The sequence below is a fragment of the Pituophis catenifer genome, unplaced genomic scaffold (genome assembly GCF_029215685.1).
Source record: "Pituophis catenifer annectens isolate HBS135680 unplaced genomic scaffold, rPitCat1.0.hap2 SCAF_2, whole genome shotgun sequence".
Classification (NCBI taxonomy): Eukaryota; Metazoa; Chordata; class Lepidosauria; order Squamata; family Colubridae; genus Pituophis; species Pituophis catenifer.
The window spans coordinates 90,732,016-90,759,462 of record NW_027256882.1 but is presented as its reverse complement, the minus strand read 5'-3'; the positions used below and the strand labels follow the sequence as shown (position 1 = coordinate 90,759,462).

Sequence of the window (27,447 nt, the reverse complement as noted above, 5' to 3'; positions counted from 1 at the left end):
GGCGGCGGCAAAATGGCGGCACCGGACGAGCGGGAGTTGTCGGCGGAGCAAACTGAGAAGCTCCTTCAGTTCCAGGTGCTGGCCCGGAGCACGGCGGGTGGTTGGGCCTGGGTGAACGGGAGGAAGCCGACGACCCCTGCTAGATCCCTCTCTAATTCGTCCCTCGGGGGTTTCTAGCGTGCAGGGAAAGGCGGGAGCAACTTGGCCATTCGCTGCTGCTGGCCGTGGGATGGCAGCGGGGCCATGTGCGGCGGGGACGGCTGTATGGGATGGTAGCGCTTGGGAAAAGGGCAGGTTTCCCCCCGAGACTTAGGGGAGCTCGGTAAAGGCTTCTGCCTGTGCGGTTTCTGCCCGAGGCTCTGCGTAAAACGAATGGCTTTTTTTTTCCCCCCCAGGGGAATTACGGGGTTGGGTGGTCGGAGAATCTGTAATGTACAGTCTGAGTTTGCTTGAAATGTACGTATTTATATGTTGCCTTCGAAATCCATTAGTAGTAGCATCCATCGCACGGTAGGCTGATTAAAGACAACAGGAAATGAGTCACTTTCCAATCCATTCCAGGCCGGTTGACCGGACAACCCTAAATGACAAGTTTGACATGGAGTCCACAGTATTATGAATATTTACTTTAGTTTAGAATAAGTTGCAATGGATTCCTCCTAACTAAATGTACAAATGTGTAGCATTACTCCTATATTCTGTTTTGTTCTAAGACACTGGGCTATATTATTACTGTACACAGAAATTATTGTAGTTCTTGAAAGAGTAAGTAAAGAGCATAAGATGTTCATGTTTACTACACCATAGGCATATTAGGGGAGGATATCACCCTGGACAGTTTTGACAACAACTTGTAGAAAAGTTGGCAACTCTTAGAATAAAACTAATAAATTCTAATAAAACTAATTAGAATTCCTAATTAGTTTTAATTGATGGCATATATCTATTAGATACATAAGCTAAAAAACTTGATCATTCCTATAAAGTTACACTTTTATAATTAAAACTATAGCATTGTTACATGCCTTACAATTTATGACTGCCTTATATTTAGTTTTTATAATAAATTTGGGAAAACCAATTAAATCTGCTGCTGCCTCCTTCAGTTTCTTTTGGCTTTTCACAGCAGTTTCCAACATGACCATAGTGAGAACAGGGTTGTTTTTTTCCCCTGCATATGCAACTTTTGTTGTATTATTCTTGGTTTTTAAAAGAGAAGCAAGTGTAACATGGAATATTTACAATTGAAATCTTGAAAGAAAATTGATATGACTTTAAAAATAAATCCACCATTGTGAGGGGTTTGGATAGGTCTTGTGGGACATAGTGTTTATCCCAAGCCCTGCCATCTCAACTGCCTTGGGAATACTTCCACATTGATCCATAATGGAAGAAGCTGAGAGTTTCCTATCCCCTGTTATTCCATAATACCACTGATTAGATATAGATCCAATTTCAACCTCAGCTGTTCCTTTCCTCCCCTAACATTTTTAAGTATTCAGCCTATTGAATTATGTATAATTCAAAAGTCTGTATTGTTTTGTAACCAGTAGTTATGCATTGTAATTAGTTTAATAGATGTATTGCCTTAAAATGGATTTTGGGCATTAAGATGTCTGGTCTTCTTTCATTATCGATTTCTATTACACTTCAATGTTGAACAGAACAGAAATTAAGTTTTGCATTATTCTGTACACCAGTCTTTCCCAGTCTGGTGTCAGTTGAGGCTACAGTTCTGAGAACGCCTAGCCACTATTGCTTTGGTCCATGTTTTTGGAAATAGCAGATACAGTAAATCTGGATAGTGAATGATTGAGGAAAGCTAAATACTTATGTCCAGATTTTGATTCAGTTATATCAAATAGAGGCTGCACAGTCACTACTATAAATCATACTTATTACAGGTAATGTTCCAATGTAATAGAACTGTTTCTTCCATATGCATTTTAGGTAGCCATAATTTTATTTGCTACTGTTACACTGTCCTGATTGCTTAAAGTGCTGCAGGCAGAGTTGATAAAACCATGCATTCTAGGTTCTTATGGTCATTTTGAAAAGAAATTTGATGACAAGTTGATTTTTTGTTTGTTGTATCTATTGAAGAGTACATTGTGCTTTTTAAAAGATCTTCTGATACCCATTAAAAATTAGGGCCTGGTAAGCATCTTTTCAGACTAATATATTTTAATAATAGACACAATTTTTCATGCCAGAACCAATCCGGGTCGGTCACTGGGATCAGTTCATAACCTTTCATGAACTATAGCTGTAGTTGTAGCTGAGCTGTAATTCACAAAAACATGCCTTTTCTTAATGAGTTTAATTTGAAAAGGAACTACCAAATGTATTCTGATTTTTAGCTACTGCAAATTAACATATCTCTCCTTCCCTGATATTTTAGTAAACTCAGGTTGCTTTTAGTTAAGTTGAATTTTTTGCTTCTCTAAGATAGATTTTACTCATAATCTTTTACCATCATATCCATCTGTAACTTAAATTGGGCTGCCAAAATCAATTATACTCTATTTTCTGAGCTTCATATTTAGTATTTTCTGTAGAAAATAATTCACAGTGTGCACACTATCTGTTTTTCAAAATAAAATGTTCTAAAAATAAAGGGAGAATATTGTCAGGCACAAAGAACAACACAATTAATTGTTCGGGGTATTTTTTTTTAATAGCTGTTTGCCGATAGGCAAGAGTTTTGGCATACTAAAGCACACCCTGCGTAACTATCCTATTGAATAAATCTTGTGAAGGATTAATGTCTATGGATATTCTCAATCATCCAGGTCGTGGTTGTCCCAAAGATGCTTTTTAAAGGGATCTGGACTTTCTTGGTTTTTTCCTTGAGAGTGCTTTTCCTTGAAAATGACACCACCTATCTCCTGTCTGCAACACAGTCTTCTCAGCAGTCCCAAGAAGGGTGCACAATCCATTGGCGCTCTGATTCAGTGATTCAGGTGACCTTGAGAGTACAGATAAACCCTCAAATGGCCTCAAGCAGACTCCTCAGAGAGCTAAACACCAACCTTCAGAGTGCTAACAATCAGATGACTGCAAATAATATAAATCCTTCCATTCCCCATCATTCAGTCAGAGCTGAAGATGTTTCTTCGATGCGAAGCGAAATAGACTAAGCAAGTCCAGTTGCCTTTTTAAAAGCATCTTTGGGAGTTGTGAAGATTTAGGGAGGATCCCTTCTGGACCTCTTTCTGCATACCAAGGACACAAGACTAATTTCCCTCTTAGCTCCTTGTGAGAGACCCTCCCTCCCTCAGTACCAGATTCAGTACCAGATTCCACCACAAATAGAAATCAAAGAAATAAGCTTCAGCACAGTGACTTATTTAATTCTGTATCATCGCACAAGACATTTACTATAGTTACATAAAATACAGATATAAGAATCTAAAGGGTGTGAAGGCTAATGGCAATTTTTTTTCATATATATGAAGACACAGTAGTAATAGTATTAGTATTCAGGAAATAAAAATATATAGGATTCTCAAGGTATTACTTTAAAGCCCACATTTGAGTGCAATTGAAATTTGGCCATTTTATATCTTTGGTAGGGATGAAAGGGAGCTAATAAGTAAAATAGGTACAACAGGTTCACAGTTGCATAATCTGCTTTGTTCCTTATTACTATATTTAAAAAAAAATGCTATCAGAAACTGATGATATGATCTAAAGGTGGTTTGGAAGGGCTCCAAAATGGGGGTTGGGAGAAAATGAAGAACTAAATTAAAGCTTATGCTTATATTTAGACAGGTTTATTTTTAAATATTTTGCTAAAAAGAAATTACCGTAGCTGTTAAGTTGGGGTGGGGAAAAAATGTAGCCATTTTATTAGTCAGAATATTTACGGTTGTTTTTTCCAACCTGTGATAGATGTCATCTTTCATCATATACCAACATGTCCAAATGGCAAGTACCAAATTGGAATAGATACACTATAAGATGTACAGTTTCTACAGTTGTAATAAGTATTGACAAACTGATCATTTTAAAGCACATGCCTGAGGGACAGTCTGATCCGATCGAACACTTTAAAATGTGTTGGAATCTCTCTTAAAATTATAAAAATGTTAACTTTGGTTTGATAGTATGCTTGCATTTTAGTAAAATTGACTTTAATAGAGATATAGAAAGTTCATCCTTTCTTCTTTTAGTATTATACTTTTTGTTATCTCCTTTACTGTAGAAAATGACTTTATGGCACAGTAGTAATGCACAACTATATTATTATTTTCTTTCCTCGTCTAATAAGAAAAATGGGAGAAATGAAAGTTGAAATGTGTACAAATAGCCTATTGCCAATCTTTTGGCATTTCTAGGGTGTTTGTTTAAAATAATCCACAACTGGTATTGTATTTATAACATTAGTGAGTTAAGCTAAGATTTGTTTCTCTGCTGTCTTGAGTAAAAACATATTTTTTACCTTAGGTTTTTTATGTTACATTTACCAAGAAAGTTCAAAATGTATCTTTATGGAATATGTTTCACAAGAATACTTGTCATTGGAGAAGTAAATGTTCAATAAATCTGCCCTTCATCTAAAACAGATAATTACAGGTAGTCTTCGACTTATAACAGTTTGTTTAGTGACTGTTCAAAGTTACAATGGCTCTGAAAAAAATAATTTATGACTATTTTTCACACTTATGACTGTTGTAGCATCCCCATGTTCATGTGATTTACATTCAGATGCTTGACAACTGACTCACATTTATGATGATTGTAGTGTCCTGGGGTCATGTGATCCCCTTTTGCAACTTTCTGACATGCAAAGTCAATGAGGAAACCAGATTTATGTAACAACCATGTTACTGATTTAACAACTGTAGTGATTCACTTAACAAATGTGGCAAGGAAAGTCGTAAAATGGGGCAAAACTCGCGTAACAAATTTCTCACTTAACAATATAAAATTTGGGCTCAATTGTGGTCATACGTTGAGGACTACCTATATTCTAAAGTTGAAGTACAGAGTATTGGGTGATTCGGTAAAACCTATTAGTTATCACAGCCTAAAAAGCAGTTGTTCCAGAATGAGTGATAATTGATGAAAACTCTTTAATTTAACAACATATGAACACATTCAACTGGGAAACTGTCCATCCTAGACCAAGACAAGTCCAAAAATGGTAGCAAATTCCTGGAAACCGGGCACTCTTTCAAATCTTCCATCAATAGATATAAAGACATAACAACAACTACATACTGTGTAAAAGAGACAATCAACAAGCTAAAAAAGAAGAAAAAGACCAAAATATCTCCCCGCCAGCAATCAACACCCAGATGAGTGTAGATTGACACCAAGATTAACATCAGACTAACAATCAAAAAGTGAACAATACCCTAATCAAAGAACTGCCAAACAAGCCAGCAGTAACAGCCCAACCAAAAAAAACCCATCTCCCACCAAGGCCACTCCCACTAACACTGACAAAGCAAGCCATTATAATATAAATTTAGTGCAAACTCTACTTCCTACTAGCACTGATGATGTTATCTAGTTTGGGTAATGAAATGTTTACAACCAAGCTCAGAGCGCACCATGGACTGCTCAATTTATTATTTATTTATCTATTCATTGATTCCAAGAATTTCAGATAGGAAAGTAGCTTTCATTATAGTTATTTTATTTAAATGGTAGAAGATAAGAGAAATCAGCTGATAATACTACTGAGTATTTTGGATGTTTTTTGACAGTTTCTGAGGAAAATATTCCATTATACAAATCGTAAGCAGTTCCTCGATTATAACACTAGGAAAAATGTACATTAACAGTTGTTTGTCCTCCTTCCAACATCAAAGAAATTATATTTCCATATTTTCACAGGGTTGACATCAGGGTGGATTTGATTTAAATCAAGTCGATTTAAATCATGATTTAAATCAACTCGATTTAAATCATAATTTTTAAAGAGCAACTGTCATCTCTGCTACTTCTTTGACCCGCTGTTGACTCACCGATAGTCCCAGTGTTGCAGAATATACAGCCTTGTGCTACATAACTAAGCTCCATTTCATGCTGAATAAACTAAATTATTTATGTATCTTAAATAGAAAACTATCTTACAATAGATTTTTACCCCAAAAGTTTTTTATTAAAATAAATTCAATAAAAATCAAAAAAATCTGATTTAAATAAAAAAATCCGATTTAAATCAAAAAAATCCGATTTAAATAAAAAAAATCTGATTTTTTTTATTTTTAAAAAAAAATCATTGATTTTTATCCACCCTGGTTGACATTATGGATGTTCAGTTCTTTCAAAATTATAGGGCACTTGAATGCTCCAGTTCATTGTAATGGTAATTTTCCAGTGCGCTGCTTCCTACATTCCATGGCTGGGTATTTCACTTATTTGTTACATGAGAACTGAGTGTTAAATATTTAAATTTCTTGCTGGTATCTGCCCACTCTGCGCTGATCTCATCAGTCTTTTTCACTCAGTTACTGAGAGAACTAGTGTCTTGATTAGCTCCGTGTGGTTTCGTGAGTTATTTGTTTTAATTTTAATGTCTTAATTTAAATTGTCTTTAATTGTTCTTAAATTAAATTAAATTTAATTTAGTTATAGTTTCAGCTGGGGCTGTTGTTATTTATTATCAATGTGATTATTGCTGCTGGGCGAGGCTAGGAGTTTTAGTTTCCAGGCCTCTTTTCCCGTTTGTATTTTGTATTTTGTTTGCTGTTTGCAGCATTCTGGAGTTCTGACCCGGCTGGGCAGCTCTGAGGTTTCTTTCTGCCGCAGGCGGGGTGCTGGGCAACTGGTGAACTGGTTCATCCACTTCCGGTTCAGCCCCAGCTTGCCTTTCATTAAAGAAAGGCTTGTAGCGGCTCCGGAGTCAATGCCTAGGCACCAGGCACACTCCAACGAACAGCTGATAGGCGGGCGCCATTTTGGATACCTTCGGGAGGCTTTTTTTGCCGAGAATGCTGACTTACAAGCCGTGGACTGAAGAGAATTGTTGGAAATTACTATATGATCCCTGAGGGGACCTGTTTAAGGCTGGGCGAGCTATCAGCTGTGTGTTGTTGCTGGAGCTCCCAGAACAACCGCCACCTTGTCTGGAATTTTTAGCGGCCGCCATTTTGTTTAGCCCTCGTGGCGGCCACCATTTGGTATTATTCAAGTGAAGTTTTTTTCTTCATTTCTGTGAAGGGTGGAAAGGTTGTGTTTATTTCTATCGATTGCTACTGTAGCAATGCTGTTTTATGTTGCAATCATTGGGTGAGAGTCTGGATTTATTTTAGCAGTTCTATCTGCTTGCTTGGGGCCAACAGCCTTGTCCCACCCTATTAGCCTGCTACCAATAGGCTTTGGGTATTAGCGACCTACTGACCCCCTCCCACCCCCCATTCTTAGCCTGTCTGATTACTAGGCTAATAAGGCTCAAATTATAAAGGAAAAGTACTGCATGGTCAGTTTTGAATTCCTGTTGGATAATTATTCTGTCTTGCCTCATTCTCTTGCAGACATAATCCTACTTTACTGACATGGCTGACCCTGCCCTGTCCTCAGATTCGGAGGCTGAAGGTAGCCCATCTAAAAAATTACCAGCATCTCGTTCTACAGGCTCTAAGGCTAGGGCCAAGAGCACAGAGCCTAGGGTTCTCAGGGCTTCTACAAGAAGGGCTGCTGCTACAGACAATATGATCTAAGGCAGCACAAGGCGTTGGAACGCCAATTTGACAAGGCCAGAAAGTCTGCAGAGGTTTTGGCCCCTTCTTCTACTACTTCTGCTGCACCTGCAGTCTCTTCCCTTCATGTTTTCGGGACTATGCCTCATCATCTTCCCCCAGAGTCCCCTAATGTGGCCCAGGAGACTGGGGAGAGTCATCAAGAAATTGTTAGACCTAGAACCATTGAGGTTCCTGTTATGGTTCACCAGCCACCTGCTGCTGAAATTGTAGAAGAAGCGGTTTTGCCTGAAGGTTCTTCAGAACCGGTTCCGGCTGCTCCGGCTGGACAGTCTTCTGGAACAGAGACCCAGTTAAATGTCCAGGCAATGTTGTCAGATGTGTTGGCAAAGATTTTGGCAACAGGACTCCAGCAGAGCGTGTCTACTGGTTAACAGACCAATCCACAAGCGGTGGAGAGAGGGCGTTTGTCTGATAGACCTTCTACTTCTGCCTGCCATGACTATGTCTCCAGCGAGGATTCTGAAGTGGAAGAAGAATTTCCTGAGGAGATGGAATTATCAGAAGATGAGGACTTCATTCCTGAACAGCCAGCATTCACAGGCCTCTTCAGACCTTCCATTTTCAGATCCCTACTTCACAAGGCCAAAGTTACTACGAAGTTTGGTCTCACTCCAGCTTCTTCTGCCGAGGCAGCTAAGGCCCCATCTCTGCATGATCCTTTGTTCCAGGTGTCAAAGCCAGACGAGGATGTCATTCCTTGCCCTCCCTTGTTTTCTGAGGTGGTGCAAAGCGGTTGGGCTCAACCAGGATCCTTGAGTGCTCCCCGTGCACTGGATAAGAAGCTATACTGCTCGGCTCCCGAGTTAGAGGACATCCTAGCTTTACCTGCTGTAGATGCACCTGTGGCAGCTCTTACTTCCTTGTCTGTTATTACCACTGACATTGTTGATGGACTTAAAGCTGAGGATCGAAAGGCGGAGTTGGCTTTCAGGAAGACACACCAGGCGGCTGCCTGGGCAGTAAAAGCTGCTACTTCCACGTCCTTTTTCACAAGGGCTTCCTTGCTCTGGTTACGTCAACTACAGGAAAGATTGCCCCCCGATGACATCAGACTTCATCAGGATGTTAACAAGTTGGTGGCTGCGGTGGAGTATTCGGCAGATGCTTCCTTGAATGCAGCTAAGTTCGCTTCTCGAGCCCTGTCTTCAGCTGTGACTTCACGCAGGATGTTTTGGCTACGCAACTGGAGAGCAGATGCTAAGACCAAATGGAAGCTAGCTTCAGCTCCTTACACAGTCTCGAAGCTGTTTGGCACAGCCCTGGATCCCATCTTGGTGGAAGACAAGGACAAACATAAAGTTCTTCCCTTGTTTTACAGGCAGCAAGAATGCAGATATACCCCTTACACTCAGCGGCAGTCCTTTCATCCTGTCTCAGGGACAGGGATGTCATTTTAACAACGTACCTACTCTCATGGATCCGACCATTCTTCCGACAGTTCTTCTCTGTCTTCTTCGTGACAGAGGCCGTAGTCAACCTCAGGCGAAGCGCCCGTTCCGGGGATCCGGATACAGATCATTCAGACGGGGTAAATGACTCAGGGCCGTTGGCTCCCATTGGTGGTCATCTTCAACAGTTCCATCATCGATGGGAGGCCTCCACGTGCGAGCAGTGGATTCTACACACGGTGGAGCACGGACTTTGCCTCGAATTTCAATCCACTCCTCCCAGTCGCTTCATCCGTTGTCACGTGTCCCCGTTAAACGAAAGAAGACAGCTGATGGAGGCAGAACTTCGTCATTTAAGATCCATCAATGCCATCGAGCCGGTACCCGTGTCTCAGGAGGGAACAGGGTTTTATTCTACGGTGTTTCTGGTGCCGAAGTCCTCCGGGGGATTCCGAGGAATCTTGAACCTCAAATATCTGAATCAATTCATCCTTTATCGGAGGTTCAAGATGCAATCACTACGGTCCATTCTGGCGTGCATCAGACAAGGGGACCTTCTGCAGTCGGTGGATCTCAAGGAGGCATACTTACATGTGCCAATCCATCCAGCACATCGCAAATTTCTTCGTTTCGAGTACAATGGCCTGCATTTCCAATATTGTGCAATGCCATTCGGACTTTCCTCAGCTCCGAGGACATTTACCAAATTGGTGGCAGTGGTGGCGGCTCAGCTTCGTCTTCGTCCAGTACTGGTCCTGTGTTATCTGGATGATATCCTCGTCCTCTCATCTTCCCCTCCTCAGGCGGCAGTGGACATAGAGGTGATCACCACCTTCCAGCAACGTGGCTTCACCATCAACAGACAGAAGAGTCACCTAGAGCCCACCAGAAGTATTCTTCACCTGGGGGTGATCATAGACTCAAGCAGGGGTCAGGTGTTTCTTTCGCCAGACAGGATCCAGAGCCTGAGGAGTTTGGTGTCACAGGTGCGATCACAGAGAGCGGTGTTCCCCCTTCTGCTTTCGCAACTGCTAGGGAAGATGATGTCGTGCATCGCCATCATTCCTTGGGCACGCAGACACGCTCGCCAGTTGCAATGGTTCCTCTTGAAGTTTCAGAAGTCAGGACACGGTTCGTCCAGGACTCCAGTTCTGCTCCCACCACAGGTTCATTTGTCTCTTCTGTGGTGGTTGTCCCCGGCAATTTTGAAGGGGTGCACATTCCTCGAACCAGATCGTCTGGTGGTGACATCGGATGCGAGCCTGCAAGGGTGGGGAGCTCACCTTCTGGACAATGTGGCTCAGGGACTTTGGTCTCCAAAGGAGAGGAGTCACAACATCAACTGGTTGGAGTTGTGGGCAGTGCGTCTGGCCCTTCGGCACTTTCGCCCGATGTTGGAAGGCCGGCATGTTCTAGTACTTATAGACAACATGACAACAAAGACTCATGTAAATCGAGAAGGAGGGACTCGATCCAAGTCTCTGATGATCGAGGTGGAGAAGTTGCTGACTTGGGCGGAGCGCCACACACTATCGCTTCGGGCAGATTACATTTCAGGTCAGGCCAACGTACGTGCAGATTGGCTCAGCAGGAAGTGTCTCGACCCAGCAGAGTGGCGTCTCCATCCGGAGATGTTCCAGGAAATAGTTCAGCGGTTCGGCAGACCACTAGTCGATCTCTTCGCGACGCCTCAAAACACGCAAATCCCCAAGTTTTTCTCTCGCTTCCCCAGCAGGGGAGCAGAGGGACACGACACACTTCATTGCCCATGGCTTGCCAGCCTACTCTATGCGTTTCCTCCTCTACCGCTGATCCCAAGGGTCATTCGGAAGGTCCTGAAAGAATGAGCGGAACTCCTCTCGTAGCGCCTCGGTGGCCGCGCAGGGCTTGGTACGCAGACTTGATGAATCTTTCCGTGGCTCCCCCTTGGACTCTTCTTCAAGACAGGGTGTCACTCTCCCAGGGAGTCATTGTTCATCCAGACCCTCAGTGGCTCCGGTTGACCGTTTGGCACTTGAGAGGGTTCTCCTAAGGAAGGATGGCCTGCCAGAGGATGTGATACGTACCATTCAATCGTCTAGACGCCCATCGACGATTCGTATATACAAGGCATCCTGGAAGGCCTTTACTCTCTGGTATTCAAGAAAACATGTTGACCCCACATCGGCTAGTGTTTCTGAGATTCTACAATTCCTTCAATCCAGTTTGGACAAAGGTTTGGCTCCTGCGACCTTGAGGCGGCAGGTGGCGGCTCTGGCCACGGTTCTTTCCCACGACCCATTGCGTTCCTTGTCTCATGATCTCAGGATTCGAGGTTTTCTCCAAGGAGCAGCGGTCATCTCCCCACCAGTTGTTCATCGCTATCCTTCTTGGGATCTACCTCTGGTGCTCCAGGCGCTTACTTCTGAGCCGTTTGAGCCGTTGGGATCCATCAGTTTGAAATTCCTTTCCTTCAAATTGGCCTTTCTTCTAGCAATAACATCCGCGAGGAGGATTTCTCAGATTGCGGCCTTGTCAGCGCGCAAGGACCTTTGCATTTTTCATGCTGATAGAGTGGTATTGAGGTTGGATCCTGCCTTTGTTCCCAAAGTTAACTCTTGGTTTCATCGGGCCCAGGAGTTGGTCTTGCCGGATTTCTGCCCGAATCCTTGCCATCCTCAAGAACAACGTTGGCACACGTTGGACATTAGGAGAGCTCTGCGGAGATACCTTAGACGTACGGCATCTTTCCGGCAGTCGGAGGCGCTCTTGGTGTCCTTCCATCCGGCATCCATGGGATGGAAGGTGTCTTCTTCAACGATGGGCCAGTGGATCAAGGCTTGTATCTCCATGGCTTATGAGCGTCAGGCCAGGCCGATACCAGGCAGGATTTTTGCCCATTCTACCCACAGTGCAGCGACTACAGCGGCGTGGGCTACACAAGCGTCCATCACTGACGTTTGTCATGCTGCTACATGGTTTTCGGCTTCGCTGTTTATACGGCATTACAAGATTGACTCTTTTGCCTCGGCTGAGGCTTCCTTCGGCAGACGAGTGCTTCAGCAAGTGCATTCTGTCCAGGGGTCGGAGAGCAGTCAGCCTCCCACCCATTAGTTTGAGCTTGTATCCCAGCCATGGAATGTAGGAAGCAGCGCACTGGAAAATGGACGTTGACTTACCTGAACGTCCCTTTTCTGGGCGCTGCGACTACATTCCATTCCCACCCTGGTTCCGGCTTCCTGCTATGTCTGGCTTGTTGTTGGCGGTGTTGGTGTTTTGTTGTTTGTTCCTGTTTTCTAGATTCCTGGTTTCTAGCTCCTTCGTGAAAAGACTGATGAGATCAGTGCACAGTGGGCGGATACCAGCAAGAAATTTAAATATTTAACACTCAGTTCTCAAGTAACCAATAAGTGAAATAACCAGTCATGGAATGTAGTCGCAGCGCCCGAAAAGGGACGTTCAGGTAAGTCAACGTCCATTTTATCAACGTCCATTTGAACTTTATTCAATTGTTTGTGACTCTTGCATTATGGTACAAAGTCAAGGGAAAGGATATTGGAAATTTAGTTTTAGCTAAAAAGTGCATGCTGTTAAAAGCTACCTCTTTGTGATGTTGAAAATAAAAATGCTGATGTGTGATGTTGTTAGTTCTCTCACATAAGGCTGCTATCCTCTCATCTAGTTTAATAAAGAAAGTTCTAACAGGCAGGCTACATGGAAAAGGGCAATAGGGCCTAGAAATATACAGAAATACTAGATGCATTTGTCCAATCAAGTATATGATTTAGGAGGATGTTTATCTGTATAGATTTTGTTTTAGCCGAATTAAAATCTTATTTCAGGGAGAGGGTTGTAAGATATCTTTAGTATTGAGAGAGAGAATTGTTGAACTTCATATGCTAATGTTATTGTAAAATGCTGATTAGGTAATCCTTTGGTTTGCAGAGCTTGTACATATTCAACAAAATTTAAGTTTGAAAAGAGTTAAAACAAGACCAGGAATACCAGCTTAACAGGGTAACTGGAATGCCTGAGGCTGCCTCTTGAAGTTTTTCAATATGCTTGCATGCATTCTCTCAATGAAATATGTCACTGAGGATAGAACAGTGTATTCCTGGGGAAAATATCTAGTGATTTTCTTCTCTTAGGTAAAATATTTTTTTCGTGATGGGGGTGGTAGTCATTGGGAATTCCAAATGTTGCAATATACAAATTAATGCAGTGGTAGTAAACTATAAAATTTAAATAGTAATATGAGATATGGAGATTGTTAAATAGATCAGCATGCAACAGTATGAAAATATAAATAATGATATCAAATAATAATAACAAAGACCACCATCCTTCTCGGAACTGCCTGTATACTCAGATGCTACCATTATAGCTCTTAGGTCCTTGGTTAGGACTTGAACGGTTAAGTTTTTACCAGTCCCAGACTGTGAATTGAATTGAAGATTAAATCTGTAACAGTAACAACAATAATAATATCAGAGGACAAATGATAAGGACTTTAAAATATAGTACTGGTGATTTATATAAGGAAGTCATCCTGGATAAAAGAAAAATAATGAATGGGTACAGTGCTTTACTATTTATGTTCAATCATGAAATGTAAAACATCCCTGAATTCAGTATATTTATTTATATTGCTGCTTGGAATCAAGGTTATTTTTTATCAAGCAAAGGATACTGAACATATTCTAAACAGTATAAAATTCTCAGTTATGGATTAATATGTAATAATATGCAGTGAGTTAGTTCATAAAATAAATTATAGCCAATTCCATCCAGTACCTAGAGTAACCCAATTTTTAGTTTTTAAAAAAAATAATTTGTTTTTAATTTAGAAAAGAAATAAAACATTTTGAAGACTAAAACATTTTGAAGTAGATATTAAAATCTTATTAAACACATTGTATTTTGGTTATTTGAATGGATAATAAACATAATTACAAAGATATTGCAGTGACAAATAGGACATAATAGTACATATGGGGAAGAACTGTCTTGACAAAGTCACTGTTTAGTTGACCATGAGAATTTGGTGGATGTTTGCTGTACTTAGCTACAGAAAAGTCTCCTATAAGATTCTAGTAAAGAAGACTTAAAAATTTTAACAGATGATCACAGAGCTGGTTTAAAACTAGTATGCAATAAATGTGTGTCAATATGTCTTAATGACAATGTGGAGAAAAATGTCGAGTGGTATATTTTATGTGGAACATATTTAGAAATGCCTTGTACTTGATACAAAAATAGAGGTGATAGCAAAGACTTTAAAGGATAGTATCAAATTTCACAGAATATTGACAAATTGGAACAATGGACATTGTTAAGATTAATATTTATCAAATTTATATAGCAACCCATCTCACAATGTGGGTGGCTCATTGCTAAAAATGTATAGCAGTCATTCTTTAAAAAATACAAACTTATCAGGTGGGACTAAATTAAAAGTTCCTAAAAATAAACACTTTTGAGGAGTGATTGGAACCATTGGATACACTTAGTCTGGAGAAGAAAAGACTGAAACAATACTTAATAACCGTGTTCAAGTATTTAAAGGGTTATCATCTATAACAGGGGTCTCCAACCCCCAGTTTGGAACTGGGCCATGGAAAGCATCAGGTGAGTGCGTCTGCAGCTCTCCTTGTGCGAGCGGAGTGTGCTTGAAGCTCCCTTTATGTGAGCACAACCATCCCCTCTCATACACGCACAGCCCGCACTGGGCCGCTAAGCCGGAAAGGTTGGGGACTCCTGATCTAGAAGCAGGACAGGATTGTTCAACATTATTCTAGAAAATAGGGGTGGGGGGAACAGTGGTTTTAAATTGTTCAGAAGTAGGTTTGGTTGGATATCCAGGAAGAAATCATAACAATAAGAGGTGTTCAACAATGAAACAGACTACATTGGTTGGAGATAGATTCTTCTTTCACAAGTCAGGCTGCATTACCATTTGTCAGGGATGCATAGCTGTGGATTCCTTACTGGGCAGAGAGTTGAATCAGATGATCCCCAAGTTTCTATTCAATCCTTATTTTCTGATTCTATGGAAAAATAACTTTTTCTTGAATGTTGCCTTATTGAGGCAAAAGATGGTGGAAAATGTTAATGATCGAGCCAGTTTTGGTGGGTGGTGAGATAGCTTATTTAGATTTTGCTTGTTGTGTTATAAAAACTCAATTTTTATAGTTATGATTTAAGAAGTTTCATTTTTGCCTAGCAGTTATGACCACCCAATTAGTACTTTCAGAAGTAATAAGATAAAGCCTTATTTGTGTTAAATCAACTCCTGGTGAATTCATGTAGAGTTTTTTTTGTAGTTTTCTCAGCAACAATATGATAGTTATTTGGCATTGCTTTCTTCTAAGTCAGTGATGGCTAACCTTTTCCGGACCAAGTGCCCAAAGCACATGCACGTGAATGTGCGTGCATACGCCCAAACCCCCAAAATGCAGTGAGTGCCCGGCCCATGTGCATGCATCCCGCACGTGTGCATGTGACCCCACGCATGAGGCCCCGTGCATGCGCGGCAGAGACATGAAGACCAGCTGGCAGGCGAGAGATGCTCGCACATGCACAGTGGAGCTGAGCTAGGGTGACGGCTTATGTGCCCACAGAGAGGGTGCTGCGTGCCACCTCTGGCACACATGCCACAGGTTCGCCATCACAGTTCTAAGTTGTTTTTCAAATTCCCAGTCTGCTCTATAGCTATTGAAAAATTCTGTTAGTTCATCCAAGTATTAATGAGCTATGAAGATCAATCAATGTCAGTTAGACCAGAGATCTGTCTAACTGTTAGGAACCAGGCTGCAGAGCTGGAGGTGAGCAGCAGGTGAGTGAGTGAAGCTTCATCTGTATTTGCAGCCACTCCCTACTCTGGCCTGACCGCCTTAGCTCCATCTCAGAACATCAGGCATTAGATTCTCATAGAAATGCAAATCCTAGTGTAAATTGCATATGCAAGGAATCTACCATGTTTCCCTGAAAATAAGACCCTGTCTTATATTTTTTTGAACCCTGAAATAAATGCTTGGCCTTATTGCCATGAGCTCAAAAGCCCGATTGGGCTTATTATCAGGGAATATCTTATTTGGGGGGAAACAGGGTAGTTTGCATGCTCCCCCTCCCCCTGATCCATGGAAAAATTGTCTTCTACAAAACTGGTCCCTGATACCTTTACCATCAGTTTTTAATAGTACATCAGAGAATGGATGAATACAGCTAAATATAAAGGAGAGAAGAGTTTTTATGCAAATTGATATGCCAAAAGGGGAATAACTCCTGATCCATTGAAATTATCACTGGTGCAAGAGGAATTACTATGAAGCATTTCAACAATTAGGCACACTATTTTCATTTTAGGAGAGCTGGCCTTTTTCCAACTAATAGAAATAAAAAAAACAATAATATTCAGGTTTTCTCCAAGATTTTTTTAAGAATCAAAGGATTTTTTTTAAAAAAACCTAAGCATTAAAGGTAAAGTTTGTTTATGCCCTGTTTAGAATCTAGCATTGCTTAATTATTGGTTGTGTTGGGTTAAGGTTTGCCAATGCTTAGCTGATGTCTGAATTATCAAGAGAAGTGACTAAAATTAAATATTAATTAATTCAAGAAACATACCTTTTGTGACATCGGTTTCCCCACTTCCTTTGGCCTTAGGATTTGACTGGCATAGAGTCCATGGACCAGTGTCGTCATACACTGGAGCAACACAACTGGAATATAGAGGTACTGTGCCATTTGGCTCTGCTTTCTTATTGCACTGATTATAGTCTTACGCCTATGAAAGACATTGATATGAGTTCCTTCTTTAATGTATCTTATAAGCAGATATGCTGATTAAAACAAAGCTATTTCACATATAAGTATATTAATAATCATAACTACTCATACTTCTTTTATTTTGCATAATTCTGCTTTGTTTCATTGTGCAGAATTCTTATAATTTGAGGGAGAAGCATGGAATTCAGCAAAATATTGCAATTCTGATCTACCTCTGACTATTACAAATGTTATTTGTATATGGTATCTGTACAACTTTCAAATATACCTTATTATAAGAACAAAAAAAATACTGTATTTTTTAATTGAAAACAGAGATATATAAGAAGCTAGATTTCTGAAATGTTCAAGTTCTAGAGTCAATAAATGGTTAATGGATATGGAATGGCACCCAGATTCAAACCTCACTCATCCTTGGGGCAGATGGCTTTGAACTACTTACTGTCTTTCAGTTTAATTCATTCAAAAATTATTTTCATGGGGATAAAACTGGGAACATTTAAATGTATGTCATCTTGATTGTTTCTAACTATTCCTTAGCATTTCAAACTGCAAGAACATTTAGTAAAGAGGATACTGTTTATTTAAACTTTTTAATAATGTATTTCAGACTGCAAGCTTTCAATAGGTCTATGTCCATTAGGTCGTTCCTCCTCCTGTATTCAAAATAGTATAACCTTTTCTGCAATAGGAGCATAACACATTGTGGGTCTCCTTCTGTAGGCAGCTGTTCAGGACCGATTAAATGAACAAGAGGGAGTCCCAAGTGTCTTCAACCCACCACCTTCTCGGCCCTTGCAGGTCAATACTGCGGATCACAGAATCTACAGCTATGTTGTTTCAAGGCCACAGCCAAGAGTAAGTTATTTTATCTGAATGTGCTTAAAAAGGAAAAAAGGGGGTTCTCTGTTGCTAATGTGAAAAGGACCAACAGAAGGAAAATTCTTTCCTTTTCTGTTTTATGGATTGTTCATGTGCTACATGTACTCTGTGTGAATCACTAGGAATCCCTTTGTATAGAAGACTTGGCTTGTGAGCGTCCACAATTGGCACGTTTCATTTTGTTACATTACTGTAAATTGTAAACACAGCAGTTGTATTTCCAGTAGGACACTTATTTTTGCTGAATTAGTCGATAAAATAGGTATGTTAGAAGCTTCTGGGAGGCTTAACTTACTTATTTTGTGTAGCAACATGTTTCACATCTACCAATCAAAATAACGAAGCTGTTTTAGCAGAAAAGGTACCCACCTTTGTTATATGCTAATATATTTGGTATATTCATGAAGTGTTTTATTTTCTGTGTAGAATGAAAATGTCACATGAAGTAGCCATTGATCATTTTAAATAGCTGTTTTTAATGTTCAGTAATCTCCTAAAAGCTAAAAAATGCCCTTGTTTCCATTTAAAAAAAATATATCTGGCCATGAGATTCTAAAATTTATGTCATTGTTATATTAAAATACCTTCCACATTTGAGGAGAGAAACTATAGAGGAGCATTAGTTATGATAGTTCGATGTTGTCTTAGTTGTCTTAATGACAGCAGTTTTCATTAACCTCTGTGTGTAAAAGGAATATTCTGATAATTACTTTCTATTTGTTTCAGGGTTTATTAGGTTGGGGTTACTATTTGATAATGCTTCCATTCCGATTTACATATTACACATTACTTGATATATTTAGGTAAGTCCAGCTGAGTTCATATTTGTTTATATTAACTTTATAGTTTATCCTCAACTTCATTTTTGTTAATTAGTTTAATCTGTCACATACACGGGCATGCATACACACACACACACACAAGCACACAAATAAATAAGATTGGATTGCTAAAGGATAAGTGCCAGATTTCTGGTAAACTACCCAATGACTATGGTGCATTAGAAATTGTATAAAAATGTGAAGGCTAATGAATTGTGTTTTGATTCAACAAGGCATTTCTTACCATTTTCAGCATAAAAATGTAATAGAAATATAATCAATAATCAGCATTGAGTGATTCCTAATGCATATTTGTGTTTTGTAAACTTAAATCAAACTTTTTAGCTGATCATGTAGGAATTAGTTTAGAGCATCTAAGTCAATCCATTCACATCTTCAGATTCTTAGATAACTAGTAATCAAAAATTTTGATCCTGTTTTCTCTCAGGTTTGCTTTGCGTTTTATCCGTCCTGATCCTCGTAGTCGGGTCACTGACCCTGTAGGGGACATTGTTTCATTTATTCATATGTTTGAAGAAAAATATGGAAGAATACATCCTGTCTTCTATCAGGGAACATACAGCCAGGTTGGTGGAAATGTTGATTCAGATAAATGGAATTATTCTAATCCTGTTTTGTTATATCTCTTAGAAAGCCACTCTTTAAGCTTTCCTTTGAAGCACAACTGCAATATCTTCTCTTTACAAAAATAATACTGGTAAAATTTAAACACGTAATTTGAAATTCTGATAGTATTAGTTGTGATTAGACAATAATTGCATTTTCATTAAGTGTTCCTTTTTTAAAAAAAATAAAAAACTTAACAAAAACTAATGAGGAAGATAGGGATAAAATGGTAAAGAATGAAAAAGAAAGTCTATAAGGTATTTGCAGTCAGCAATAAATGTAAATCTCTAATTTAAACAGTCAATTTAGCCATCTCTGTATGTTCTGTCATCATCACCAACCATTCCTCCATTGTGAGTAGGGCTGTATCTTCCCATTTTTGAATACATAGTCCTCTTGCTGCATTTCTCAAATATAAAAATAAAGTTTCATGACTTTTTACTAACTGTCCATTAACCCAAAAAGAAATCTCTCTGGTTTTAATTGTATATTACAGGTAGTTCTCAACTTAAAACCATTCATTTAACAACTATTCAAAATTAGGAAAATGCTGAAAAAAGTTATAACCAGTCCTCACATTTAACATTGTAGCATCCCATGGTCATATGATCAATGTTCATATTGCTTGGCAACCAACATGTATTTAGGGTGATTCTAGCATCCCAGGGACAAGTGATACCATTTGCAACTTTCCCAAATATTTTCCAAGAAGCAAAGTCAATGTGGGAAGCTAGATTCACTTAATGGGCATATGATTTGCTTAATGACCATGGCATGAAAGATTGTAAAATCAGGTGTGACCTTCTTAATGACTGCATCATTTACTAATGAACATTTTGATCCCAATTGTGGTTGTAAGCAAAGGACTATTTGGAGTCATTAAAGTCTTCTGAATTAGTTCATGTATTTGAATTCAATTTTTGGGGGCTTTTTACACATCCACCAAACATGATAAAACATCCCTTCATGTTGTTTACATTTCCAGCATAAATTCAAAATACCTTTATACATTTTGGTTTCTCTGGTGTCATACACAGTCATTTTATTTTTTAAAACTTTGAAGACCAGAAAATAATATAAATTTCAAAACTTTCAGCCACATATTTTCTCATTGTTCCATAACCAAAATTTTAGCCCACTTTATCATATTCTTTCATTTGTGCTTCTGTCTCAAATTTCACCAAAAGTTTATACACGTTAGCACTTACAAGTTCATCATTTGTACACAGTTCTGTTTCAAACTCACTTTTGCATTGTTCAGAAGCATAAAATCAGGGGAACTTGTTTTTTGTTGTGGTCTAAATATTCCAAGGTATCCAACACAGTTCTAACATTGTTCTTCAGTTATCTTTTAGACAGAAATCCATATTAATTCTCATGAATAAATTCTTGCAAAGGCCATACAGGTTGTCCTCAACTTACAACAGTTCACTTAGTGACAACGGCAATGTTACAACGGCACCGAAAAAAGTGACTTATGACCGTTTTTCACACTTACCTCTCTTGCCACAGTTGTTAAGTGACTCACTGTAATGGTAAATTAATAACACAGTTGTTAAGTGAATCTGGCTTCCCCATTGACTCTGCTTGTCAGAAGGTTGCAAAAGGTGATCACATGACCTCGCGATACTGCAGCCATCATAAATATGAGTACATTGCCAGCATCCCCATGGTCATGTGATCAAAATTTGGATGCTTGGCAACTGGCTCATATTTATGATGGTTTCTGTGTCCCAGGGTCATGTGATCACCTTTTGCAACCCCGTCAAGTAAAGTCAATGGGGAAGCCAGGTTCACTTAACAACTGTGTTACTAACTTACTACTGCGGTGAATCACTGGTCATAAAATGGGACAATTGTCTTGCTTAGCAACATATAAGCTGCCGTGGTGCAGTGGTTAGAGTGCAGTACTGCAGGTTACGTCTGCTGCCTGCCTGCAATCTGGCAGTTCAAATCTCACCAGGCTCAAGGTTGACTCAGCCTTCTGTCCTTCTGAGGTGGATAAAATGAGGGCCCAAACTGTTGGGGGCAATATGGTGGCTCTGTAAAACCACTTAGAGAGGGCTATAAAGCACTGTAAAGCAGTATATAAGTCTTAAGTGCTATTGCTATTGCTATATACTTCAGGCTCAATTGTCATAACTCGAGGATTACCTGTATTCAGGTTTAGGCCTATTTGTTCTAAAGCAACTCTGTACCATTTCTCCACTCCTACCCAAATGGTGTATTCCCATCCTTCCCTCTCCCATACCTTCTCCGCCTGCACTTAGTTGCTTATGTCCTGCACTTCTTCCCCTATTGCCTTACCATTTCTTCTAGGACAAAACAGCCTTTTTTCATTCCATGTGCAGGTCAAAACACCCAAAATGTGGCCATTTGTTTTTAGGCATAGATCAAACAACCTTTTTGTATATCTTCTATAATCCCATTTTTTAAATCCTATTTTTCAAGGCGCTGAATGATGCCAAGAGGGAATTGCGCTTCCTCCTTGTTTATCTGCATGGTGATGATCATCAAGATACTGATGAATTCTGTCGGTAGGTGTTACTAAGTCAGCAAATTATCTGCGTGTAAGTCACTTTCAGTCACGGGAACTATGAGCTTAACCTACCTTACAAGCTTGTTGTTATGTGGGAAAAAGAAAGGAGGAAGCGTTATGAACAGTGCTGTGAACTCCTGAACAAAAGGCTGGATATAAATGTATCAAATAAATGAATAATATATTTTGTATGTGGCTTCAAGTACGTTGTTTATTCTCCTTTTCTTACAGCAGTACACTCTGTGCACCAGAAGTAATTTCCCTCATAAACACCAGGATGCTCTTCTGGGCATGTTCTACCAATAAACCAGAAGGATACAGAGGTATGTCTTCTTGTAACATATCTGGCCTTATTATTCAGAAGCAACATTGAATGTATTCATTGGTACTTTTGGCCAGAGTAAAAGTACACTGGAATAGTCTTAGCTGCTGTGTTATACATATTTCCTGGGAAAGAAATCCCATTAAATGTTGGTGTGTTCTGAATTTTTAAATAACTTTTGAAGTTATTTAGAAACTTTAAATCTTCATTACGAAACTAGGTAATTTGGAAAAACGTATTCTTGGACTGATGTGAATGAAAATAATTGAATGGAGTTCCATGGGCATGTCCGACAATAAAAGTATATAAATAATGGGTAATTATAAAACTTTATATTATTATCAGAGATTGTTAATCCACACACAATTTAGAACTAGGAATAACTACCTTAAAAAAGAAAGGGCTGATGATGATATTGTGAACCAGAATCTTGAAAAATTCAGGCAGGAAATTAAAGAGTTGGTACAACAAAAATATGCCAATCTGAAACAACAGTTTGTAACAGCTTTGAAAACTTTTTCAGAAATAGTTAAAAAGATGGATAAAGATATTAACTTAGAACTAGAGTCTAAAATGAAGAAAGCTGATCATAAGATTTATAATCTGGACAATAAAATACAAAGAATTGAAAATGACTTGATAAATATTCAAGACATGAGCTCAGAAGTAAAGTCTAAAAAGGAAGCTAATCACGAGACTTATAATGCAGATAATATAAAACAAAGGATTGAAAAAGAAATTACAATGATGCAATACAGGTCCATGGAATTTGCGGTCAGAATGAGGGGACTACAGGAAAATAATAGAGACTTGAGAAAGATGTCTGCTGAAGTTCTGGCTGTGATTTTAAAGGTTAGTCCTGAAGAGGTATCATGTAAGATTGATAAGGCCTACAGAGTAAATTCTTGGGAGGCAAAGCAAAAGCAGTTGCCTAGAGATGTGGTGATTTACTTTACTGATAAAGGAATAAGAAATGATATTGTGCAAAAGTCTTTTAATTCCACTCTAGAAATGAACGGAAGGAAGATTTGGATATATAAAGAGCTGCCGTCTAAGATGTTAAAAGACAGAAAGGAATTTGGATTTTTGGTGACTGAGCTAAAGAAACAAAATATCTCATTTAGGTGGGATGCTCCAGTTGGTATAATATTGAGATACCAAGGAGAAAGATATCAATTAAATACTGTTGGAAAAGCGGAAGAATTTTACTACAAGGTTCTTAAAAAGGATTCAACATCTCCATGTATGCCATCAGTGTTAGGACAGGAGGGGAATAAAGAAATGCAAAATGAACAAGAGATTGAGACCCAGGCTAAGCAGATGGAGATGGAGGTAATGGAAAAACAACAAGTCACAGAGGCCCTTTCGGATGAGTCGCTTTCGGATTCTCCTTCAGAGGTTATAGCTGGATTACCTATAAATACAAGAGAGGCGGCTTTGGATTTTAATGTGATGTCTTATCAAGTTACAGACCAGCATGGAAATCAATCAGTTGATATACAAGTCCTAGAAAGGCAACCAGGATGGAGATCTAAAACACAAAAAGTTAAGAAAAGAAGAAGCAGGTTCTACAAAGCTAAAAAATTTTAGACTAAACAACAGTCTATTGCCAGTTACTTAAGAGACAATAAATATGAAAATAGAGCTGAGGCAAATTATTGACTTATACTATTTTGAGAAGAATAACAGATCTCTGCAGTGCTGTGCTTTTGGGATGTGGAAGATGGCCTCTAACTGAGTGGATTGGAACTTTCTATTTTGGATTCTTTGAAAAATGGATTACGTATATGCTGAGCTATAAGGCACGAGAACTATGGGATTGGGGCATGCAGAAGATCTGGTTGTTACCCTAACATGGTGGTTGGAATTAATAATCTAGACGAAAGACACTACAGAAGATACTATATGGAATATAAATATAAAGTCACTCGGGTGGTTTTTTATATACGAAAACATTTATTATTGATGGGGGCAGCTGGTAATTGAAGATACTGAACATACTGTTGGAATTAGAACTTGATGTTACCCTTACATGGGCGATGGAATTAATAATCTAGTTGAAAGACATTACAGAAGATATCATGTGGATTAGAAACTTAAAGTCATTTGAGGATTTTGTTTATATATGGAAATATCTTTTAGTGGTGCGGTGTGGGCAGAAGAACAAAGATATTAAAATATTATGTATGGTAGACCTGTAGGAAAAGGGGTGGAGATAGGTTAGGTTACTGATTGTTTAGTTTAGGAAAAGGGATGTTAGGTTCAGATATTAATATATGTAAAAGATTTGAATTAAGAGATACATGTATGGGGGTGGAGGAAATGGGTAGATTATGAGTTGAATAAATGCCAAATTAGGATTTAGTATATAGTTTTATAGCTGAAGGTTGTTTTGAAATCTATAGTATAAGGGGGATATAATAACAATGTTAGAAAGAAATGATTAGCATGTGGGGGGTGGTGTAAAAGGATGGTAAAGTATTATTAAATTTGATATCAATGATTTTATTTTGAAGAAGCCATGGGGGGAGGGGCGGGGGAGGGCGGGTTAGGGAGGAGGGGGGGAAAGGGGGAAAAATCTGTATTTGAAAAACTTTTTCAATAAAAAAAGAAAAAGAAAAAGAAAGGGCTAGTAAGGATCTGCAAAATCATGCTTCCAGACTGCAGGGAAGGGCAGTAAAATTCCATGTGTGGTTTTGTGTAAGCAGTAAAAATAAGATTTTTAGGTAAATTTTTTTAACATATGGTAGTCAGGTCAAGCATGCAGTAATTAACAAAGGAAACGTATTTTGGAGTATAATGAAAGGAAGTGTCAAATCAGAAAAGGAAGTTCCATATTGAAGATAATTTGGAAAGAAGCTGAATAAAATTTCCAATAATACAAGGACTTCATGAATCTATGGAACAATCCATTTGGAATTCATATTGAGTATATTATTAAATCTAATAAGTAGTATTGATAATAAATTTGTCCTTTTAAAAAATGAAGTTGCATATCAATAATGATCCTGGATTATCAGATGAAGCTTTGCCAAAATGTATTTAATAAATCAGGCTTTCTAAGCAAGAGCAGAATGTTATCCAAAATACTGGTCTTATAGCAACCTTTATTTAAGTCCACCTTTGACTGATACTGGAATCCATAATATGGCAGGAATTTGTTATTGCTTCTGATTGTTTTTTGAAAGTAAGTTTTAAGAGTCAGATAATTAAATATCCATCTGCCATTTTTGTATGTTCCTATCTGGCCTTAGATCTTTTGAGAAAGTTCTACTCTGGGTTTCACAGGTCATTGAAGTACAGATTGTTTGTCATGAGAAATCCGATCTTGGCATCCAAATTATGAAATTATTACTTTTTGAGACCACATTTTCAATATTCCTTTGTTTGATATAAATTGTATTATTCTATTATGCTTTTAGATTCGAACAAAGAAACAGTTCCATCATAGGAAATAAATGTGGGAGATTGAACAAGTTTTTTTTACAGTCCATTATGGAATAAAATTATAGCTCTGTGATAAGGAATATTTGAATAAAGATCACACTTGAACCTCTGTCATCTTGAATTACAAGAAACTTATAACAACAGAAAAAGGAAATGCTTTCCTCTGAAAACTGCCAGAGTGGTTATTAATAAGAATTGAGAGACAAAATAATGTAGTTCAATTTGAATGTTAAATATTGCCTTGCATTCTAAAGTTGCAAATAGTGACGCTGCTTTATTTTCCTCAGTGTCTCAGGCTTTGCGTGAGAACACCTACCCTTTCTTGGCAGTGATCATGCTGAAAGATCGTAGAATGACTGTGGTTGGAAGGTTAGAAGGACTTATCCAACCTGATGATCTTATTAACCAATTGACATTCATTATGGATTCCAATCAGACGTACCTGGTGTCTGAGCGTCTGGAAAGGTATTAAGCAGAAAAATAACACCTCTTTGTTCCTTTGTTTTATTCCAAAATATTTTAATATTGGATAAAAAATGGAGTATGATAATTCGTTTCTAACAAATAATATACTGGTATCTCATCAAAAACTCATGGCACTTTACATGATATTACATTCTTTTCTGATTTAATTTGTTCTCAGTCACTGAAAATTGAGATTCATAGATCATATTATGGCTTATGGTTGTTTTAATTATAGATTGCTTAATAAGACAGTTTGATTGATATAACACACGAAGTAATAAACCATAATCTTGGTTTGAATTTGATTCGCTCAGCACTGACAAATTATGTAAAGTGTTGTATGAACTCAGGCACTCTGAACTCTGAGGACTTTGCTCAATGGGAACCAGGAAGATATTTAATGCCTCATGATATCAGAAATGTGCACCATTCAACTTTTATTTATCTACTTCATGACCAAATTAATAACTATGCACATAACTGGTAGATTATATGATATGACAAGAAATACTACAGGAGGTTAGAAGATTAAAAGATATTTTGGCAGCATAGCAGAGAGAACCAGTAGCATGATTTATTGCTATGGTATAGTTACACCAAATTGAAAATATGTGAGCTACAGTCCATCATTAAATTTTGACATCACCGTGACAGTGGAAATTATAGTCTTGCCACTGTGGCCTTTGCTACCCAAAATGAGGTAGGGAGAATAGGGAGGTATTGTCATAGCCCCATCAGAGCCTGAGTCTGAGGAGAACGGGACAGAGCTAGGGCCAACGGAGAATCAACCGGAGGAGCAGGATGACACAGTCCCTGGTCCCTCAGGCCTGTGAAAGGTTGCCAACAGGGGAGGGGGTTCAGGAGGACCAGGCGGGGGAGGACAGGGCAGGCAGTGGAGCAGAGGAACGATGGAGCTCCGGCAACAAGCAATTGGTTATTTCTATGAAAATGTTTTGCTTCTCGTCCAAGAACCTTCTTCAGTTCTAACTGTGAACTGAAGAAGCTTCTTGGACGAGAAACAAAACGTTTTCAAAGAACCCAGAAAGGCCAGTTGCCTTTTGGAAAAAATGTCTTTGGGACATACTGCTGTCCAGGGCAGCCATATATGTACTCAAGTTGTGATAGAAAACTGGTCAACAGTCCTAATTCTAAATGCATCTTCTTATTTTAAAAAGTCAGAAATTGCTATTCTAGAATTTCTAATTTAAAAAAAAACCTTGGTTAATTAGAACAAATTTCCTTTTCTGTATTAGAGAAGAACGAAACCAAACTCAGGTCCTGAGGCAGCAACAGGATGAGGCATACCTGGCTTCCTTACGGGCAGATCAGGAGAAAGAACGTAAGAAAAAGGAAGAGCGAGAGAAGAAGAGGAGAAAGGAGGAAGAGGTGCAACAGCAGAAGCTGGCAGAGGAGAGAAGGCGGCAGGTAAGAAGGGATATTGATTGGCATAGAGTAAATTGTGAATTAAAGGATA

The 27,447-nt window shown here is 38.8% G+C and overlaps 1 protein-coding gene across 2 annotated transcripts in view; it reads left to right on the top strand.

Annotated features, from left to right (window-relative positions):
- FAF2 (Fas associated factor family member 2) overlaps positions 1-27,447 on the top strand; it is a 30,042-nt gene continuing 2,595 nt past the window's right edge. The window contains exons 1-9 of one of the 2 annotated variants that reach the window (XM_070937166.1): positions 1-75; positions 16,748-16,816; positions 17,594-17,728; positions 18,479-18,555; positions 19,022-19,160; positions 21,652-21,737; positions 21,971-22,062; positions 25,796-25,973; positions 27,227-27,398. In XM_070937166.1, coding sequence (XP_070793267.1) covers positions 13-75; positions 16,748-16,816; positions 17,594-17,728; positions 18,479-18,555; positions 19,022-19,160; positions 21,652-21,737; positions 21,971-22,062; positions 25,796-25,973; positions 27,227-27,398 — 1,011 coding nt within the window. In that variant the 5' untranslated portion in view covers positions 1-12. Of the gene's footprint in view, positions 76-4,535; positions 4,579-16,747; positions 16,817-17,593; positions 17,729-18,478; positions 18,556-19,021; positions 19,161-21,651; positions 21,738-21,970; positions 22,063-25,795; positions 25,974-27,226; positions 27,399-27,447 lie in introns of those variants that run through there. The other variant, XM_070937167.1, reaches the window with a different exon arrangement.